This window comes from Sitophilus oryzae, unplaced genomic scaffold (genome assembly GCF_002938485.1).
Source record: "Sitophilus oryzae breed Bouriz unplaced genomic scaffold, Soryzae_2.0 scaffold_1178_pilon_pilon, whole genome shotgun sequence".
NCBI lineage: Eukaryota > Metazoa > Arthropoda > Insecta > Coleoptera > Curculionidae > Sitophilus > Sitophilus oryzae.
Window position 1 is genome coordinate 2237708 of NW_022145813.1, and position 23483 is coordinate 2261190.

At 33.1% G+C, this 23483-nt stretch overlaps 1 protein-coding gene across 4 annotated transcripts in view; it reads right to left on the reverse strand.

The window, feature by feature from the left end:
* Positions 1 to 23483, reverse strand: part of LOC115890971 — a 147140-nt gene that overhangs the window by 34494 nt on the left and 89163 nt on the right. For all 4 annotated transcript variants that reach the window (XM_030911360.1, XM_030911354.1, XM_030911344.1 and 1 more), the window contains exons 7-8: positions 18964 to 19228; positions 815 to 1172 (exon numbers count right to left, since the gene is read on the reverse strand). In XM_030911360.1, the coding sequence (XP_030767220.1) occupies positions 815 to 1172; positions 18964 to 19228 (623 nt within the window). The remainder of the gene's footprint in view (positions 1 to 814; positions 1173 to 18963; positions 19229 to 23483) is intronic.

Genomic DNA, 23483 nt, shown 5'->3' on the forward strand with positions numbered 1-23483 from the left:
AAATCTCTTTGTAAAAACCGCTACGAGTAATGATTCTCGAGTTATTTGGAATAGAAATTATAGAATATATTTTATATATATATAAATAGAATAAAATATATTTTATATATATAAATAGAATAAAAATTTGTACGTAAAAAAGGACTCTTGAGGAAAATCGCTACGAGTAATAGTTCTCGAGATATTTGGAATCGAAATTATTAATACCTGTCATCATTGACATAAATTAAACTTGTTGACTAAATAGTTATTAGACTGAAGTCATAAATTTGAAATGTTTTTATGCCAAAAGTTCAACAGAAACTGTTTTATCAGTTCTTCGCTGAAAAATTTATGATTAATTAAAAAAATAAAAATTTCCCTAATTTATTATTTCAGTCAAATAACTATCTACTCAAAGTGTTTATTTTTTTTTCAGACCAGTTCCATTCTAAATATCTTGACAACGGTCACGATTTTTACCAAGAGACAGTTTTATGTTACGGAAATGTATATTTTTTCAGTCAGTACTTTTATACAGGTACGGACGAAAAGTTATTACTCTTCAAAACAGTTAAAACACATTAAGTGGCGTAAACAAATGTCAAAAAACTTCTAGACACTAATTTTCATCCAAATATTGATTTTACTACAGAAATTATTTGGAAAAAATCGAAATAAAAATGAAACTTCTACACCCTGTATCTCCGAAACTAACTATTTTCGGACATACATTTATACGAACTTTTTTACTTAATAAGCTGCCGAAGTTTCCGGAATACTGTTCCGGTCCCACCCTGTATATTAAAAAAAAATATAAATAAAATAAACTCACATTGCCTCCTGATTATCGATTGCTTGTGGCTCGTCCTCGTCCATCTTATTGCTATCGTTTGCGGTTTGGACCAACCCTTCATTGCTCTGATCGTGCTGATCGTGCTCTTCGACGTCATCTGTCAATTCCTCGATGGAAAAGGAAACGACGTTGTTCTCCTCCCGCACTGCTATGCCCAGTTTAACCGGGTCAGACGGGTCGTCGTCGGTCAGATCGATCTGATTCTCTATGATTTTCTCCGGAAGCACGTTGGACTCCAAATGGGGCGGTTCCAAGTTTTCCAAATTTTCCAAATTCGGTGCAAAGGCCACCTCGGTCATGTTGTCGATAATGGGTAGCGATTCATCTCGTTCCAATTCTGTAACGAAATACAGAGAAGGTAAGAAAAAATAAAAAATAAGATATAAGTTGAAGCAGTAATGGTCAATACAGGTGGAATTACTCGCTATTAATAGTTTTTTTCTTGGATATAATCTATACTAATATATAAAATCCTTCAGTAACTGACATACTGATTAATCACGATCCTGCTCAAACTACACAACGTAAGAAGCTCAATTTTAGCATACAGGTTGATTCTAGGGTGTAGAGGTTCGATAAGAAGGGATTTTTCGAAATTCCAGTTCCAAGAGGGTGAAACCACCCATCAAATATTACAATATTTTTTATTTAAAAAACGGTCAAGTTTCCGAAAAAACGCTTAAACACGTATATTTTATTTTGCTTTTTTTACATATTTTAAGATTTTTTAAAAATGTATACAGGTGTTTCGAAAAATCTGGTCATTGATTAATCACGATCCTGCTTAAAGCGCTTGACGTAAAAAGCTGATTTTTGGAAAACAGACTGACTTTAGGGTGTAGAGGTTCGATAAGAAGGGATTTTTAGAAACTCGAATTCTAAGGGGGTTAAACTATCCCTCAAATATTAAAATATTTTTTATTTAAAAAACTTAAACACGTATATTTTATTTTGTTGTTTTACATATTTTAAGATTTTTTATAAATTTATACAGGGTGTTTCATAAAATATGACCATTGAGTAATCACGATTCTGCTTAAACTGCTTGACGTTTAAAGCTGATTTTTGCCAAACGGATTGACAGTGGGGTGTAGAGGTTCGATAAGGAGGGTTTTCTCGAATCTCAAATTCCAAGAGGGTGAAAACGCCCCCCAAATATTACAATATTTGTTATTTAAAAAACGATTAGTCTTTCGGGAAAACGCTTGGACAAGCATAATTTATTTGTTTTTTTTACATATTCCGAAATTTTTTAAAAAATCATACAGGGTGTTCCAAAAAGTTGGGTAATTTCTTAACCACGATTCTGCTTAAACTGCTTGACGTAAAAAGCTTATTTTTGGCAAACGGATTTTTCGAAAGTCAAATTCCAACGAGATAAAACTACCCCTCAAATATTACCAAGTTATATAATAATATCGCCATATTGTTTTTTCTCATGCTGACATAAATGTGAGAAAATTTAATCCAGTTTGTATGTTAATGGAAATTCTTACTTTGCTTTATCATCACCATTACAAATGCTTAATTCGACGCGAAAGAAGTCGCTGGTACACGCTAGTATCAATATAAACTAATCGAAAAAAGTTAAGGTTTTTGCTAGGAAGAAAGAAGGAAGAAAACATGTGTTATATCTATTAATACCTATGTCGTTCTTGTTTAACAAAAATATTGTTTGTAGACATAAAAAATTGTACCCAAACAAATAAAAAGCATTATCATCAAAAATGTACATTTAATTTTTGTTTAGAATAGAACTTGTTTGCGTGTTGCTAAGCGACAGTTTGCGATATTGTGGTTATTTTGTCATCGATAATATGAACAGACGTCATTTAACAGTAGATGAAGCAAATCAAACCATTGGCTTGATTGATTAGTTGCTTCTTAGCGGTGCGCGACAGATCGATGTGGCTGATCGATTTAATGTCACCCAAAGTGTAATTTCTAGACTTAAAATAGTTATTAATGGTACAAGTTCGATACGAACATCATAATGAAACGCGTGTAACGTTAGCCGAGTGGCTTAGTTACACAAGTTTCATTAAAAAGTTCGTATCGAACGTGTATCATTCAAAATTTAATCTACGACGCGACACGAGGGACGATCCAACGAGATTTGATTTAATTTTAAATATCAGAGATATCCTCATAAAAATTAAAATTCAAAATTATCAGGTGCCTATATTAGTCGACGCCGTGGTAATCGTGCTTGTTGATTGTTTCCATTCTGACAACTCAATTATTGATGTTCAATTTTGTGTTCAACGTTCAGTTTTAGCAAAAACCAAAAAATAATATTAATATGGGCGATTCTGATTTTGAAAGTGTCCCTTCGGATATTGAAGGCATTGCGCAAAACGTTGTCGATTCTCTACCGAAAACCCGAAAAATCAAGACAAACGTACGAGCAAGCCTATGTAAAACTTGAAGATTGGTGTAAAAGGGAAAGGAATAAAGAAAAGTAGTAACGAAAAGTTGTCCTGGCATATTTTGAACATCTTTTAAAACATAGGAAGGCTTCATCACTTTGGGTATATTATTCCATGCTACGTTCAGTTATATCAATGAAGAAAAATACAGATATTAGTAAGTACGTCCATTTAATTGCATTTCTAAAAAGAAAATCGGAAGAATTTCGGTCAAAAAAATCGAGAATTTTAAGAAAAGAAGACATAACTCGTTTTTTTGTTGGAAGCCGATTATAAAACTTATTTCCTGACAAAAGTTTCATTAATAGTGGGACTTGCAGGAGCCTGCCGGCGTATCGAGACAAATCTGCCGCTGCAAAATGTTAAAGATGAAGGACAATGCATTCATGTCATTATTCCATTTACGAAAACAAAGATATCACGAGATTTTTTTATAACGAAAGGGAATGTTGAAGGAATAAATATGGTGGAAATGGTTCGAAGATATATAGCTATGCCGCCAAGCAACACAGAGCATACTCGATTTTTTGTGGGGTACAGAAATGGAAAATGTATTAAGCAACCCGTTGGCATTAATACTTTAGGGAAAATGCTGTATAAAATAGCATTGTTCCTAAGTCTTCCAAATCCACAACATTGGACATTGTTTCCTTAGATCGTCTGCGTCGTTGCTTGCAGATTCAGGAGTGGATTTATTAATTGTTAAAAGGTGGTTGGCGCTCTAACACAGTGGCAGAGAGCTATATAGAAAATTCCAAAGAAAATAAGAAAAAAGTGACATGTAATATTTTGGGTAACATTTCTGGCAATGATGGATCTTCAACAAGTTCAAGCATTCAGGAAATAAATTTACTTTCTAAAAATTTAACTCACCTGTCATGGTCTGGAATTAATTTAACCAATTGTACTGCTATTATAATTAATGTTTACAATAAATAAACGTATTTAGGTATCTTTTTTGCTTGTTTCCTATTTTAAAATTTGCGTGTTATTATGAAAGCCATAATGACATCCAAATGACAATGTTAAATGTGTCATAATGACATTGTCGTAGATTAACCGATTTAATGAGACTGGATCTGTCATGGAGAGGCATAGGGAAGGTAGACCAAGATCAGCAAATGCTAGGGAGGACCGAAGCTTACTGAGAGGAGCTAGGCTGGATCCTGCAAGAAACTGCACGTTGCTCAGCCAGATTTTTGCTGTCAGCAGAGTACGTATTACCTCTAGGACGGTCTTAAATTGATTAAAAGAAGTAGGTTTACATTGCTATAGACCTATAAGAGTCCGCAGATCGTAGGTCATAAAGCTCTGGTGTAATGAAAGAGCTAACTGCAACGATGAGTGGCATACTGTGATGTTCAGCTATGAAAGCCGCTTTTGTCTTCGTACTGACAGACGTACAGTTCGTATGTGGAGACCAAGAAATACAAGACTTAACGACCATAGACTAATGTCATGTACTAGAGATAGATTGGACACTGATATAAAACAAATGGGTCCGTCATTTAGAGCCACCTGGTGATCCGGAAGAAACTAATGGAGAGTTTTGGCATAACATAATTTTAGCGTTCCGTTACTTATTAACGCTAACTAAAACGGTAACGTTATTCAAGCTCAAAATTACTCCTTGTAAAATATAAAATAATAAATATAGACTTTTTTGTTGAATTTTATGTTTTATTAGATCATTAGAAGTGTAACATAATTAAAACAAAATTAAAATATATACATACATTTTAAACACCAACAATAGAGCACATAGCGCCTATTTTTTGATTTAACAAATAAATTATACAGCAAAAATATTATAGACTACTAATTAACTGTTACAAAAAATACTATATATTACCATGTACTTACTTATTTATGATTAAACTATTTTTTTTTATTTGGTTCATAAATTTATAATTTCTAAAATGTCAGAATGACTTTAATAAAAAAGTTTAGTATCTAACACGAAAATGATGATCGACTCTAAATATCAGAATGCATAAACTAATAAAAACACAAACTATAAACACAAATCACTGAAATCACCGAACTTTCCGATAAATCAGGAATATCTGAATTAATGATTATTTAAATAATGATCAAAATAATGATTTAAAAATAACTTGACGGATCACCAACATTTTGTCAACATGTCAACATGATGTCAACTAGACAAAAACTAGACCACAGACAATAGTCAACATAGGGACTGTCATGTCATCTTCATATATAAATTAGAAACCTGTACTTTAATGTCTTTTGCGCCGTCTGGCGATGCGGAAGAAACTAAATTTGGAGTTCTATAAAATTACCATTGAGTGTCTAGGGCATGTTAACGACCGATATGTTCAAGTGCATCCCTTTGGAGGTAGAGGTGTAATGGTCTGGGGTGGAGTTTTCTATCTTGGATCAGCATATATTTTCCAAATAAAAATATTTTAACGCAATAGTTCGTGAATTGGAATATAAAAAGTTATACATATATTTCTGGATTTTCATTGAGACTAATTGTAGAGTCCACTAGAGGGCGTAACAACAATACAATATTTAAATTATTTACCAATTTTGAGTTAATATTCTCTAATTGGGGTATGTTGATAAATAAATAATAGTATAAGTAAAAAATAGTATTTACATTGTCCTTATGGGCACTCTCCAATCTAAACTTTTGGAACGTTTGAAATTGTTTAAAAAATTATTTGTGCCGTTTGAAAAAAAATAGCATGTTCTATTCGGAGTAAAAATGACTTTTTGTGCCTCCGCTGTATGTCGGCCAAGTCAAACGTACAGCCTCGCCACAAAAATTGTCATTTTTACTCCTAATAAAACAATATACACCAAGTTACAAAAAAAACTTCTGAACAAAAATGAGATAGAACTGTCTTACCTAAGTTAATTAACCTAGCTTAAGTTATATTGACAAAAAATAAAAATACACGTATTTTTTTGTTAACTAGGAGTGGGTTTCAAAATGGTGCGTCCAGACCTGAGTAGTCGAGTGCGAGACGACCGCGAGACAAGAGCGAGGCAAGAGCAAGACGAGTGCGTGACGAGAGCAAGACATTTTCTATCCATTTTTTGACGCAAGCCTGCCGCGAGACAAGCGAGTTGGATCATAGTGAAAGGTGACGGGTTTGTGTAAACATGCCCGATGTAAAATATTCAGCAGATAATAACGCATAAGTAATAAATTTTTGTATCTTTAACATGATATTTGGTTCGTCTTATTTTATTCATCGTCGATTTTTCCCCTTTTACCCTTCATTTGTTTCGAGACACACGGCGACTTTTACAAAATCCGTTTTTTAGAACAAAATATTAAATAGAAAAGTTATACGAAAGGTTGGGAAGCACATTTGAAAATTACTGTAGAGTATACAGGGTACTTCAAAAACTGTTACGGATATACCGGGTGCGTCTCAAAAATGGCTCACCCCTATAACTTTTTTATTTTTTCAGATAAAAAAACGAGATTTGGTATGCTAGTATATGACATAAATTAGGATTGATTGACATATTCAATTGTTTTTGGCCTCTTCCGGTGTCACCGGAAATGACTACAACATGTGATTTTTAAATGGCACCCTCTGTATTTTCTTACTTTATTCGAGAAAAAATAACACTCTGGCTCTCTCACACGCGGTATGTTTTAATGGGAATACCCTATTTTTTATTTTATTATTAGATTCTACGTACAATTCGGTAACTTTTTTTGCCTATCATAATATTATATATCTAATATAATCGATTTTATAATAATTCAATTTGTTTAAAGAAATATTAGATGTCGGTACGGTAAAAAGTGTCAGTGACGCAAAATTTGTAAATTCTATTAAAAATGATCATACATACAGTGTACCATTTAAAAAATTTGAGTTTATTTAATTTTAAATAGTCGAAATTCATAAATGCCTATATGTTGAACCACTGTAACATCTAACTCGAATATCTTTACCTATATCTTTTGATTTTAGCACTTCAACTTCATAAACAATAGCATGACTGACAATTTTTTACGACACTGAAATGTAACATTTTTTGTTTAAGCAAATTGAAATATTACAAAAACTATTACTATTAAGTATATAACATTATACCTCGCATTATACATAAAAAAAAGTTATTAAATTTTACGCAGAATCTAAAAATAAAAAAATTAGTGTATTACATTTAAAAAACCATGTTATATCCGTAACACTATTTTGAACCACCCTGTATACTCTATAATCATTTTAAAATGTGTATCTTAACTTTCTCTACAGTTTTTCTATTTTTTTAATAATTCTAAAACACTTTTTAATAATTTTCAAAACAAATAAAATAATGAACTTTATCGTTGGCTCACCCTGTGTATTTAATTTACTAAGTAACAAGATTCAATAATAATTAAACTTCCTATATATAATCTCCTTCCTGTACGTTGCCAATAGAGAAATATTTTTTTTACATTTTTCCAAGTTTTATTCATCGATTGAGAAATATCTACACACGCCATCGTGTTTTTTTAATATTCTTTATCTTTTGGATTCCATAATATTGGTTTTTCTTTATATAAATCGATTAATTTCAGCTGATCTTCTTCCGTCCAAGTCTCCATTTCAATATGCACTATATCAGAGCTAATCAGTGTTGCCAGATAGCTCTGACAGAAATTCCCCAGTCGGATGTCTGAAATTCCCCAGAATTCCCCAGATTACTCCATTTTGAAAGAACACTATAATGATCAGTTATGATTTTATAAAACGGTGTTCAACTAGAAATTTTTGAGATTTTTAAGTATTTAATAGTATGTGTTTGATTAATAAAAATACATAAATTTTAATAAATTTTTATTTTAAGTTCATTATAACAAAAATGTTTTTATTTATAAAGACTTTTTGAGTACATAAGGTACTCAGAATCTGAATCCATTATTTCGAACTGCACCTGGTACAAAATTTACAAACACCAAAGCGAATAAACAGAGTATTATTGTGATTCTGTTTTGGTGTTTCCCCGAATTTATCAAGTAAGAAACCAGTGCAGTGGTGGGATATCTTTATTTATAGTATAGAAAATATATTTAGAATATAGATATATGTAGTGTTATATTATATCATGTTGATTGCCGTGATCGCGATCCCCTTGCCGACACACCATCTAACTGGCAATCGAAAATCGAACATAATTTTCATCAACGAATCGGGCGTCTGGTCGTTGTGCCTATCGTGTATCGTGCAAGCACAAGCCCTACGGTCGTGAACTACGACGCTGGATTACATTTTTGTTACTAAAATACTAATTAAATTGTCTTTTTTACGTAAATCATCATCCTTTTCTTGAATTATATACAACAATTTATTTTTTTCAGCATCCTTTTGCCTTTAGAATATCTCGCCGACAACAGACCTACAATGAAGATGATATTTTAACGTAAAATTAAAAAATAAGTTAAAATTCCCCAGATTTCGCCCGAAATTCTCTGTTTCCTTGTTACCGTCAAAATTCCCCAGATCTGGGGAAAAATTCCCTAGTATGGCAACACTGGAGCTAATATCTCGCAGTCGAGCGAGTCTACCAAGAACACGTCCAGACTTGGCCGCGAGCTTTCTTTGATCGGCCGTCGAAAAACCGACAGGGGACGGATAGCAACGAGGCTGCGTGGGTTGTCTCGCGAGCCGCTCGCGAGGCTCTTGCGAGACCCGTCCACACTTAGCGAATTTGGAATGTCTCGCGCTCGTCTCGCACTCGACTCCTCAGGTCTGGACGCACCATAATCGAGACCCTGCACTACAGCTGCAAGGGCATATTGAAGTTAAAAAATATATAAAAACTATAGAATAATTAATAAAAAATGTCCCTTACTAGTAGAATCATCGTGGTATTTCCGCTTGTGCTTATCTCCAAAAAATCGTGGAACTGAAGGCAGTGCCACGATCTTTTTCAGTTTTTTTCTTGCCCAATATACACTCTTCTTGATACTTGCAATATCGTTCCTTGTAAGGATACTGAAGACACCTGAAGCTTCAGTTATGCCCATATTAACAATTTGTGATGAAGGTAAAGATATGTGTTTCATCGCTTTTCTTTTGACTTCATTTTTAAGCTTCTTTACGTGCAAATTTTTGATGCAAGGATGGTTATGCTGACCATTTTGTTGGAGTAGTATTTGTTCAGTAGCGTCCACGTATATATATGCTTTACATGTCCTAAACGTGCATCTATAAGAAACGCTGGTGCCGTACTTTGTAGCTCTAGACTTGCCAAACGTATAATTATCGATCACGAATAATTTTCTACCACGTACACTTAACATAGTTTCCATTTTGATAAATTCACTAATCGACTATTATCGCTACAACGTAGTAGAAATAATAATACGAAGATTCGTGGTTAGGAAAATACTAATTTTTAACAGCCCGTACTGCTTCTATTACTTCCTGCGCCCAACTGAACTATTCGATTGACTACTATATTAGCAGGTACAGCAGACTATGATTCTTTATAGACCTCTACCCCTTACCCCTCAGCCTAATTGAGCGTCAGGCGAGCCGTAAGCAGAGTAGCCGAATAACTTAATAATTTTTCAATAAGAAAATTTCAGAGATGAAACTTTTGATGCAGTTAGTTAGTTTCTGTTTGACATCTAGACGATCAAATCACGGTCTTATCAATAAAGAAACGTTCCGTCACACAGCGGTCATTTCAATTTCATTTTTTTTTATCTCAACCATAGATTTAGGAAGAACAGATATCACATTTTGCATTTCAACCCGATCAAACAATGGGAGGTTGACTACGTACTGTAAAAACCAACTGAGATAGAGAAGGCGACATTGCCACATCTCAAATTTGCGCCTATCTACTTAGTTTGATTTGCAGAAAAGGTGACTTTAAAACCTTCACCGGATATCAATAAATCTCAATTTCTTAATTAAATTAATAGTTTATTTTTTAAAGAAGCATGCGTAATAATATGTTATTAACCAGAGGATATATGCGTTACTATTAAAGGACATGTTTACTGTTTAATGTGCTGAAACGTCTAGAACTATTGGCAACGTCGCTGCTAGTCTTCCAGAATGAAATGAGCCCCGTCCGTCCCACCACCTCTCGCGACGGCCCTTGGTCCGTTATAGCGTACGTTTAGCTTACGGTGTGTTTGAAGTCGGAATCAAGTCCGAAGTGAACTTTTCAGTGTTTTTCAGTAGTTTTGCTTTTGTTTAACGTACTTTTGAATCTGCGAATTTTCAATATGGTACGACAGTGTCAAATGTGTGGAAAAATAAGCTTAAATTACCCTGAATTTGTCTTTTCACAGGTAGGTATTGTTTCCGCCGCGCCGTAATCGCCGTACATAGGCGTCCCACAAAGGGAGCCGCCTCTCACAATTAAAATAATTTCTAATTATATTTGTTGAATTTTGAGCTATTAAAACAAGAACGTAGTAGCCGGTAATTGAATTATAATTCGTCTCAATTACTACTTAACTGTTGTAGATCATAACAAATTTGAATATAAACGTTGCATAAGCCAGAAAGTGACATTTTTTTTCTTAAAATTGCGTCATATTTTGGTCATTATATACGATATTCTAAAGGAATTTTGCTCAATAAATAAACAAAGATGTTTACCCGCCCTTTTTTACATTTTATTGCATTATTATATCTGCCCCTTCGGCCTCGTTTAAACAATTTTTTACCACCGTACAAATACCTCTTCCTAGAGTTATTTGTACGGTGTGTTTACCTTTTTTTTAGAATGGGACGAACTGTAAATAATTCTTAGGCTACTAGTTTTATAGATACCTATATACAGAGTGACCCAGGCCTCCAAAAAAGCTTTTTACCTATTACGTTTTAGGTTTGTAATTTTTATTTCAATTTTTTACATAAGATGGGGGCCATTGTAACGCACATTTTCAAAATATTTTTGTCAACATACAGGGTGATTCCAACCGCAATACATATGCTTATATACAGTTCATGAAGATTGGGACATTTAACTAAAATTTGATTGTCTGATGAAGCTACCTTTAAAAGTAATGGATTTGTAAATAAACGTAATATTCATTATTATGCGACAGAAATCCCATACTGTAGCACACAGATTTGATACTTTTAATGATAAATACCTTCTATTGAGAGACTAAAAGGTAATTGCCTCGTATCAGAGCCATCATAATACAAGAAGAAGACCGAAAGTCAAATCTTGTCCTATATTTTCAAAAAAACACAATTTTCTCATTAAATATTGATTTTAGGTATAGGAAGTTATTAATAATACAAGATTAAACAACTATTACCTAGTACTTTACAGGAAGCTATCGATTGCGAACTAACTAAATCGTTACTAATTACTAATTTTTAAAAAGTTCTTTTAAGATCAAAAAAGGTAAAACTAAAACCTAAATTATCATTTGAGATTAAACGGGAAGTTCTAAATAATGTTGCCTATTCTAAACAAGAAATATTTATTTATAAGTTTTATAACATCTCTAATTAAATTTGGACTAAAATAATATTTCTGTTTGCTGTAGGTAATTTTCTCAGGGAAAATACGTAAATAAAAATGACTTTTTAAGTCAAAAAAAGTCAAAAGGACAAGTTATTCCAAAAAAGGACTGTCCTTTTCAAAAAAGGACAGGTGGCAACCCTACCTATTTCTGGAATGGAAATTTAATGGCAAATCTACAACTTTAGTTTGAAAATATGTTCCGGCCACCTATGTTTACAAAAATGTCTAAAATGTGCTTTACCATTGCCTCCATATTCTGAAAAAAAAATTGAAAGAAAAGTCACCAACCACAAACATAATATAGAACTGTTTCGGAAGCCTGAGTCGCCCTGTAAATATTCAAAAGTAACTGAAAGTTTATATAGAATTAACTGAAAGTTTAAATTGAAAATCGACGTTGGAGCGATTTTCGAAAACTACCTACTAACGTTTCAACATAAGTATATGTGGGATATTAATTATATTATTATATTAGACCTTATAACAAAACTCATCTGACGAGAAAGTGTTAATGTAGTATATTAATATGGAGTAAACATTTTACTAATTACTTTACTTTTACTTTACTAATTAAATTCGTTCCAAAAAACGATACGCCACTGGCTATTAGAACAATCGAAATGCGCCTAGTTGCCGGGGTCGGAAATTTTAGACTTCTCTGTCTCTTCTGTCCTTGTTTGACACATTGGAATGTTTGATACACTACCAACGAGTATTTATGAATGAGATGTTCGGTCTATATTTATAATGTCTTTGATCTCAACATAGGTTGCTTAGGCCCAACGTCAAACTTGATTTCGTCTTAGGTTATTTACTTTATTGGTTTTGTGACATTTATCTTTGAATTTTTAAAGTTATAATTTGCATAATTAGGCAGCGATTTTTGAGACTAAGTTGGTGTTTTTAAGTATTTTGGGGTAAGTTCATAATATACCAAACCAAACATAATCAACTTCCGGTATTTCCGGAAGTGCCGCCATATTAAAAATATTTTTAATCGATAGATCTCGTTGTTAAACAATTAGTGGAGTGTCCAGAGACTTTTACTTCGGAATTCATTTACTGTCAATGTATTAATGTGAAACCTTCTATATTGTGTTTTATAGATAAAATCCTAAAATATTTACCCATTTTTTTTCGTTGCTTTTAATTTTTTATTTTAGCAATTTTAGTAAATTCTTTAGTTATTTCCTTCTTAATTTTTTAATTTTCTTTTTTTTCTAAGTAAATTTATTAAAATAAATCACTCTAATGCATAAGCTATACCTATTCTGCTTATGTCCAAATCATTAAAATTTTGATTGAAATCGAATTATACAGGGTGGCGCGTCATATACGACGCGGTTTTTGCAAGGAGAACGGAAGTTTGTATTGAAGTGAAATTTTGTGAGCTTATGTAAGTCAATATAAAGCATTTTCTAAAATTATATAAAGTTCTACAGGGTGTTCCCAAAAAAAGTTACACATCAAAGTTGTGTTTTTTTTGTAATGGAACACTCTATATTAATTGATTTTCGGATTATAGTAAAAAAATAAAGGCGGGTTTCATTTAGAAAAGTATATGACTAAAATGTATAGTTTTTGAAATACATTCACCGGCACAAAAAATGGACACTTTTAACTTTGATGTATTTTAGAGTTTAATGTATTTTGTTCTAGTGGGCCGGTTTTGAGGATTTTTAAGCAGTATGTACCAAATTATTCGACTTTTTAATATCTATTTCTAGATTAAAAATGAAACCATCCCCCTGTTAATTATACGAGGGAAAACAAAACGTTGATATTTTGGCGAAAGTTTGAAACACCCTGTGGAATATGTTTAAACAGCAAAAAATTTAAAAATAATTTTATCATCTAGATACGTCCTTTCTCGATAGTTTGTTTTTTGGATCATCTCATTAGCTTTATTTTTCTTGGAGATATTCGCTTTTGAAGAAGACACTAACATTTTTTCGTAATTTTAAGACCATGCCTTTGCTTTTGATCCTAGTCAACAGATCCAGTAAGTTCTGATCCCGAAGCAGGCCTTCTTGACCTAAGATTTGATTCTTTTAATCTTCTTCTTATAGCCGTTAGTTAATATGTACGTTCCTTAGGGGATTATAAATTTGAAAAGCTGGCAAACGGTCAGCCTGGGACACCCTGTATATTCAAAAGAATATTAAGTAGAGCAATTTCTATAAAATACCAGTTTAGAAACTTTAATAGGGGCAATTATAGCACTCCGTTTTTGTTTCGATGTGCCCAGTTGGAAATTTATGAAAACCCCTATAAATAATTTTACCTGCTATATTTACTTTTTGGTCTCGAGATGGGCGACAGTCCGACCCGAAGCTGTACATTTACCTGCTTTATAAAATTGTTCATCACCGGCAAGAGGAAAATATACAGGAAGTTGATTTTAATATACAGGAAGTCCTCGTTTTACGTAGATGGTTACGTTCTTTCAAAATTAAAACAGCGCCGTAAACCTTTGAATAGAAAGATTAAGGAAGGGACATATTAAAAACCTAAGATCGAACGCGACGGGGACCTAAAATGGCGGACTTAAATTCCGGTTTATCAGTTCCATTCTAATTTTATTCAAAACGTGTAAAAATATGATGTAGGGTAGACTCAATGATTTGTTGTTTTATTTTACGTTGTCAATGTTGGTATGGTTATTAAAATTGTTATCTATACTAATATATAAAATCCTTAAGTGACTGACATACTGATTAATCACGATCCTGCTCAAACCACTCAACGTAAGAAGCTCAATTTTGGCATACAGGTTGATTCTAGGGTGGAGAGGTTCGATAAGAAGGGATTTTTCGAAATTCCAGTTCCAAAAGGGTGATTACAATATATTTTATTTAAAAAACGGTCAAGTTTCCGAAAAAACGCTTAAACACGTATATTTTATTTTGTTTTTTTACATATTTTAAGATTTTTTAAAAATGTATACAGGGTATTTCGAAAAATCTTGTCATTGATTAATCACAATCCTGCTTAAAGCGCATGACGTAAAAAGCTGATTTTTGGAAAACAGATTGACTTTAGGGTGTAGAGGTTCGATAAGAAGGGATTTTTCAAAACTCGAATTCTAAGGGGGTGAAACTATGCCTCAAATATTAAAATATTTTCTATTTAAAAACCGGTGAGTTTTTCGGAAAAACTCTTAAACACGTATATTTTATTTTGTTGCTTTACATATTTTAAGATTTTTCTACACATAATCACGATTCTGTTTAAACTGCTTGACGTTTAAAGCTGATTTTTGGCAAACGGATTGACTGTGGGGTGTAGAGGTTCGATAAGGAGGGGTTTCTCTAATCTCAAATTCCAAGAGGGTGAAAACGCCCCTCAAATATTACAATATTTGTTATTTAAAAAACGGTTAGTCTTTCGGGAAAACGCAACAAGCATAATTTATTTGTTTTTTTACATATTTTGAAATTTTTTAAAAAATCATACAGGTGTTCCAAAAAGTTGGGTAATTTCTTAACCACGATTCTGCTTTAAACTGCTTGACGTAAAAAGCCTATTTTTGGCAAACGGATTTTTCGAAAGTCAAAGTCCAACGAGATGAAACTACCCCTCAAATATTACCAAGTTATATAATAATATCGCCATATTGTTTTTTCTCGTGCTGACATAAATGTGAGAAAATTTTATCCAGTTTGTATGTTAATGGAAATTCTTGCTTTGCTTAATCATCACCATTACAAATGATTAATTCGACGCGAACGAAGTCGTTTGTATACACGCTAGTAAAAATATATAATTATAATAAAAATAGATAAGTTATAATAATTATTTAGTAACACAAGCATCAGATACGCTACTGAAGCAGGTAAGTCAAATTGACGTATCTAAATTTTTTGACATTTAATCTTCGATAAGTAGTAAATAAAAGGAAAAATGCCAGAAAATTTTAAGTGACTTTCATAAACGATGTTTTTACTACACGTATGTATATTATATAGTCAATTATTTCCCTCGATTTTTGACCGAGATCTACCGCACGCTAGACAACCAACTACCTATTTCACAGTCTTTTTCGATAAATCACAATAGTGTCACTGTTAATTTAAGTTCTGCCACAATTTCCTTCTAGATTTACTAGCGCTAAACAATTACCAGTTGTAGAATAAATAATGGTTTAGATAGAACAGTTTTGAACTGCTTTTCTTAAAGAGGTAACATTTTAAATTTGGCGACATAACCGTAGAGATAATTCAAAAACGTCAATATGACAGCATGTACTTGTCACTTGTCATTTGTCATAGATTGTTCTAGAAGTTTTAGTTTTATTACGCAATTATTATTATTATTATGTTTCTAACAAAGCATTATTATTGTACTAAAACTTTCTTTATTAAATAAATAATATCCCAACAATATGCCACTAAAAATCCTTCTATATTTACTACCTTTAAACTACTATCAGTAGTAGAATCAATAATAAATAACAAAAAATAAGTTCAGTAAAGACTGACAAATCCAGAAAATTTCAAATCAAATTCAAATATGTCAAATGAATCGTCAAACAGAACTGTCAGGGATCCCTACCCTAGGGCCCCACCTCCATCCACCATGCACAAATACATGGATAGCATTATTATACTCCTTCCTTAATAAACTTCTTTTTATTCAAAGTCATAAACAGAAACAGGGGAATATTGAATTAAACACTCTTTTGCAACTACATACTAGTGCGTCTGAAAAGTAACTCACCCCCTATAACTTTTTTATTATTTCAGATAAAAAACGAGATTTGGTATGTTAGTATATGACATAAATTAAAACTGATTGACGTATTCAATTGTTTTCGCCCACTTCCTGTTTCACCAATGAAAATGACACTCTGAATCGAATGACATATCATATGTCCACTTTTGACATTTTCGCATATGGTTTATTTGAAATTGTAACATGCAGTTCATAACGACAATATGACCCGATATACCAAGTGTGTGGTACCAAATTATTCGTAAAAAAATGCTTTTTTCAAATATGCTAATGAGCCACCTTTGTTTCATTTGAAAAAATTGAGATATGATTAAAAATACGATTTGGGCATCTTTTAACTGGCCAGGATAAGACACTAAAAACATTAGACGATCAAATCTATTTTTCAATGACTCCTTGATTAAAAATTGGTGTTTCTAGCACAGCCATGGAACTCTAGATTGAAATGTAAAATATTACTTGTTTAAGCGAGGATGTAAACATGTTCATGTTTTGACATTCTCGCATATCACATGTTGACATGTGATATGCCATTCTATTCAGAGTGTCATTTTCTATGGAATAAAGTAAAAAAATACCGAGGGTGACATTTAAAAATCAGAAGTTGTAGTCATTTCCGGTGAAACAGGAAGTGACCGAAAACAATTGAATACGTCAGTCAATCCTAATTTATGTCACATACTAACATACCAAATCTCGTTTTTTAATCTGAAAAAATAAAAAAAGTTATAGGGGTGAGCCACTTTTGAGACGCACCCGGTATAGTAAATATAATGACTTTTTATCGTTGAACTTAGTTCAATAATCAGATATTTTACGATTGAAATTGGGCCAGAATTTTTCGAGAAAAAAACTGAGCTTTTATTAATCTTATACTACAAAAAAAAACTAAATAGAATTGCCGAATTTTTAGAGTTCACTTGAATTCGAGTTATGTTTGGACAACCGGTCTTAATATACACACAACCAAACATATATGGAATCATCTATTATTTCTCATAATTTTTGAGATGTATGAAAATTTTGTGTTTATGAATAAAACTCAGTCCTTACCAATGACTTTTAATGAAAAATAATCCATATAGCAATACAAAAAATTAATCAGTTCCAAAAATAAACAAAATTGTATTTTTTGGTTTCTGAAACGAAATTAAGATATAAATTTTTAATGGCCAAAAAGCATAAACAAAGAGAAAATTAATAATTTGAATACTCCTTGTTGCCACCTCTAGCTCTTATGCAAGCTTCTATCCGCACTGGCATGCTTCTTATTAAATTATCCACGTTGTCTTGAGGTATGTTTTCCCATTCTGCTAATGCTGCATTAATAAGCTGTGCGAGTTTCGACGAGCTCTAACCCTGCTTTTGAGCTAGTCCCACAAGCGTTTGATAGGGTTTAGATCTGGTAAATAGGCAGGCCAGTCCAAAACTATAACACCTTCCGTTTCAAGACATTCTCTAGTCACTCTGCTGGTATGGGGAGGTGCACTATCGTGCATGAAGTTAAAATTATCCCCAATTGCAGCTCTCTAAAGACGAACGATTGGTTCTAGCACTAAATCAAAATATCTCCCACCTGCTAAAATTTGTTGAAGTGGTAACAGTTATACCTCCATACATACTCATACCTCCCCAGAACATTACAGTTCCTCCTTTATGTCTTGGTACAGATTTGGCGGCCTGAAGTCTCGCTCGTCTTCCTGGAGCTCTGAGAACCCGAATTCAATGGTTATCTGATCTTAGGCCAATTCTGGTCTCATCCGAAAAAAGAACATTTTGCCAATTCTCAGTTGTCCAGTTTTGATGTTGAAGGCGTCAATTTAGCTGGTCAATTTTATTTTGCCGAGATAACTGTGGGATCCGTAACTCTCTCCTGCTGTAAAACTCTCGTGCCCGAAGCCGTTTTCTTATGATTTCAACTGAAACGTTCACACTTGTAGCTGCCAGAAGTTGTCTTTATAGCTCTGGATGAGAAACATTGGGATTTATTCTAGCAATTTAGCACACAAGGCGATCTTGTTGTTCAGTTGTGAATCTTTGACGACTTTGTCTGGGCCTATCCTTGTGTGTTCCGAATTCCAAGTATCTTCCATATGTTTTCGATGCAACACCCTGGGTAACGCCTACTATCTCTGCTACGTCTTTCTGGAGCATTCTTTGTTCGGTGAGTGGAATAATTCTTCCCCTCTGTACATCTGTTAATCCAAGATAAGGCATTTTTTTTTGGATTGAATGAAAATTACCGAACAATCGTGATCTTACTACCGAACACAAAATTCAAAAGAAAATAAATCGCAGCAGTAGTTTATTCTTTATTATCATGTTTATTTACAACAAAAAGCCTTATCTTAAAGTTGTATACCAATTTTTATCCTTGCAAGAAATTTAGTCAGAAATAAAGAGTCATTCCATATAAGTTTGGTTGTGTATATTATTTAAATATAATGAATATAAAATGATTATATTTATTCTTACCAGATATAGTTATAGGTTCCTTCTCCAAATTTGGTGGTTCCGCTGGTACGAGATGAGGTCTATCCCGCGAAAACATCCCAATATCTTCAATACAATCCTGAATAGTTTTTTCGAAAGTCGCCGTATTAGTTGAACCTGTATTTTGTAAGCACGAATCATCGCCCAAAGAAGGAAAATCGTTCTCTTGCACAGGCACGGACAATTTTTCTTCTAAAATTTCATCCTCGCCTTGTAATACAGATGAGGCTTCATTTTCGGTTTGAACCTAATATAAAAAAATTGTATAATATATACGTAGTCTTGGCGATCCTAAATCGGTGGTTTGGATTTTAATATGTAAGATAATGATGCGAGATACATTTATTGAAATTCAAACAGGTTTAAAAGGAACAAAAAATGACCTAATAGTTTTCTTCTTTTAGTCTGACCCTGGTCTGACAGTGGTTGTCTGTCACTTTGAATACAAATAAATCTTAAATGAATCTACAAATAAACTGTATTTTCTGTCATTTTGTGCATGTCGTTTATCATAGATAAAAGAAATAAGTTTAGATTGGAAAGTCTGTCAAAATATATAATTGTTTTGGGTCACGACCGTTGTACGCGATCTGGCGCTACTATAGCGATTGCTAAGAACAACCGCCAAACAATAACAAAAATAATTTTCTCTCGTCAAAGTCAGAATCTTCAAAAATTATAAAATCTTTCAAAATTTAAACAGCACTCACTGAAAAAATACCGAAAAGTGTTTAAAGCGTCCGTTTAATTTAAATTTTACTTACTCAAACCCGTGATAATTGTGAAAAAATTAACATTAAAATCTAAAAAATTGTGTTGTGTACTGTGAACTGCAAAAACCATCGTGGATCGTGGCATAACGTCGGTCTTCGTATTTCATAGACCTTATATAAAATAAAGTTTCTTGTATGCAATACACTGTATTTTATTTATAAAATTAAAAAGGTACTCGGTGGCGTAGAGGTACAGGCTCTCGTCTACCAATCTCAAGGTAGTGGGTTCGAATCCTACACCCGGCATTTCATCAGCCGACTATTTTTATTAAAATAAAAATAGTTTGGGTACCTAGGTCCACTCAGCCTTAAATGAGTACTTGGGATTCTCGCAATCCTGAGATAATAATAGGCGGTTGAAGCATAGTGCTAGCCACATTACCTTCCTTGTATACCGAACGGGTCTAGCATGACAAAGCTGTACCTTGCTACTCCCCAGGCGTTAAACGCTATATACGGGAACTATTATTATTATATAAAATTAAAAGAAAATAATAAATTTGAATAAATAATATTTGAAATTATCAAAAGCTTTGGGTCGCGACCGTTGCAAGAACAGCGCCAAATAGTGTTTACATTGTCCTTATGGGCACTTTCCAATCTAAACTTGTTTCATTTATCTATGTCGGAGATTATTGTCGAATTCTTAACTCGTTTGGCAAACTTTATTATCCAGTAGATTGCCAAAAACCTTAAACACCACACATTTTTGGTTGGGTCACTCGTATACAGAGTGACCCAATATTCCGTGGACATAGAACTACAACGTATTTTTGGAATCAAAATATGTTCATTGGACACAATTTACCTCTATAAAAAATTCCTTCGTTTGTCCGTTAGAGGGCATCAAACTTTGAAAAAAACGCATTTTTTAAGATAATTTAAGAACCGTTATTCCCATTTCAATGATAATTGGAATGCCTATGTTTTGCTAAGTGCTTTAACATTTGACTTTCACATAAATCAAGAAAAAGTAATAATGTAATAAAGAATAATGGTAAAAATTATCCCCACTCCTACATAATATTTAGTAGAAATATTTTCCAACTCCACCGACTATGGACTTTTTTTCTCGTAAAATGGTCTTTCTTGTATTTACTACATTTTTTGTCTCTTATAAAAAAATGCCACCAAGCACACTTTCTAAAAAAACAATGTTTTTGCTAATCTGTCTTGCAAAAAATGTTTCTTGTAAAGCTATGTAGACGCATAAAATTTAGTACGCCCTAATAATCTAATTGACAAAAATATGGAATTTTATGTTAGTACCACAAATGATTTTTGACAATAAGATTCATAAATTTTAAATTAATTAACGTTCGGGTTTATTTATGACTGATGCCCTCTAACGGACAAATGAAGCACTTTTGTGGAGATTATGTCCAATGAACTTATTTTGATTCCAAAAATACGTAGTGCTTTAACAGTAGTAGTTCTATATCCTCGGAATATTGGGACACCCTGTACATTCATGTTATTTTGTTTCTAGTCGCAGAAGACGCTTAACGCGCTAAAACGCTTTACTCGCTTTCCGTGAGTCCCTAGACTAATGAATTTAAATCTCATCACAAAGACGTTTAAATTCGAATAGTGTTGCAGCCAGAGTTAGATCATTACGTGGGCGTACAGCGAAAATCCACTAAGTCACATTTTTGGTTGAATTGGATTAAACACACCACTGTGTCCAGTTTTTCAAGGTCTTTAACATATATCCTTATAATATAAGGATGCCGAAATTGGACTTAATGGGTTTTTCATGTTAAAGACCGTGAAAAACTGGACACAGTGGTGTGTTTAATCCAATTCAACCAAAAATGTGACTTAATGGATTTTCGCTGTACGCCCACGATTAACACGTTGACCGCCGAAGACTCGTTGGTTATCTACCTCTGAACCAATACCTGTGGGAAAAGGCATACGACAGGGCGATTTATTAAGCCCACTTCTTTTAAATATAATTATGGATGAGATAATATAACAAGTGCGCCGCTTAAACGGATACAAAATGAGCGATCGCATTATTACAACTCTGTGTTATGCCGACGACGCTGTTCTAGTCGCAGAAAACGAGGACGACATCCAAAGACTGATATATCGCTTCAACCTTGTAGCGAAATCTCTAAATATGATAATTTCTGCATCCAAAACAAAGAGCCTGACAACATCAAAAATATCTATCAGATGCAAGTTTGTCGTGGACAGAATAATACAACAAGAAATGAAATTTAAATATCCTGGTATCCGGTTATGGCGATATCGAAACAGAGGTAAGACAACAAACAACAAAAGCAATGAGAGTGGCCGGTTGTCTGAACGAAACCATATGGAAAAATAATCACATAGGTGTCGAGGTCAAGTCAAGAATATACAAGGCTGTCGTCAGACCCATAATGACCTACACAGCAGAAACCACCTTTTAAGCTTTCTCTATATATTTACCTATCTAAAAACTACTTGTGTATGGATGCTAGTCAAGTTGAGGGCTATTAATACAATAATAAAAAAAAGTCCAAAGATCTGACTGTAGCAGCTTCGGCCTTCATAATAATTTATAAAAATACTCAAACGAAAATAAAAGCAAAGTAGAAAGAAGAAAAAGTGTAGATGGTGGATGACTCGGATTTACTAAACCATATGCAACAAGAAATGAATACATGCCATTTTCGATGTTTTTTTATGGGTTCTATTTTCCTTTCCAAATTCTTTACTATTTGACCCTAAGCATCTTTTTATTTTGGTTTTTGAAAAATGAAATTTATGTTTCGGATTCTACAATATTGGAAAATATTGGCCCATCAAACAATCTTGATTTAACCACTCCATATTAAATTCTAACATCTGATTTATTAAATATTTTTCTTAGGCGTCTGTAATAGACTAGTAAAATATGTACATAGATAGTGTTTTTTTGGGAGAAAATACATATACTAATATGGAATATTAATAATTATTAAAGCCTTGACAGAAACTAAAAATGGAAAAGCTGTCGGTTCTGATGATTTAAATCTTGAAATCCTCAAACTGTTAGACGAAGAAAATATGAATCTTCTACTTAAATTGTTTAATCGCATCTACAACACCGGAGAGATACCTAAACAATGGCTGCAATCTACATTTGTAACGCTCCCTAAAAAGTCAAACTCCAAAAGATGCAATGAGTATTGTCTGATAAGCCTTATGTGTCATACATTAAAAGTGTTTCTGCGTGTCCTGCACTCTAGACTATGGAGAAGGATTGACGAAAATATAAGTGAAACTCAATTCGGCTTTAGAAGTGGGCTGGGAACCAAAGATGCTTTGTTCTCAATACAGGTTTTAGTCCAAAAATGCCTCGATCAGCAGACAAGTGCCTTCGCATGTTTCACAGATTATGAGAAAGCATTTGATAACGTGAAACATGACAAGCTGATACATTTACAGAAGCGGATTGGGTTAGATGGCAGACATCAGAATCATTAGAAACTTATATTGGAATCAGTCAGCTTATATAAAAATCGGAAATATGTCAACAACGGATATAGAAATTCTTAAAGGCGTCAGACAAGGATGTATATTATCGCCACTTCTGTTTAATTTATATTCTGAATCGATATTCCAGGAGGCGTTGGAAGATTTAGAAGTGGGAATAAAGGTGAATGGTAAACCTATTAATAACATCCGATATGCTGACGATACGGTGCTCCTAGCTGGCAATGAGGATTTGCAGTGCCTGGTGAACAGAGTTAGCTG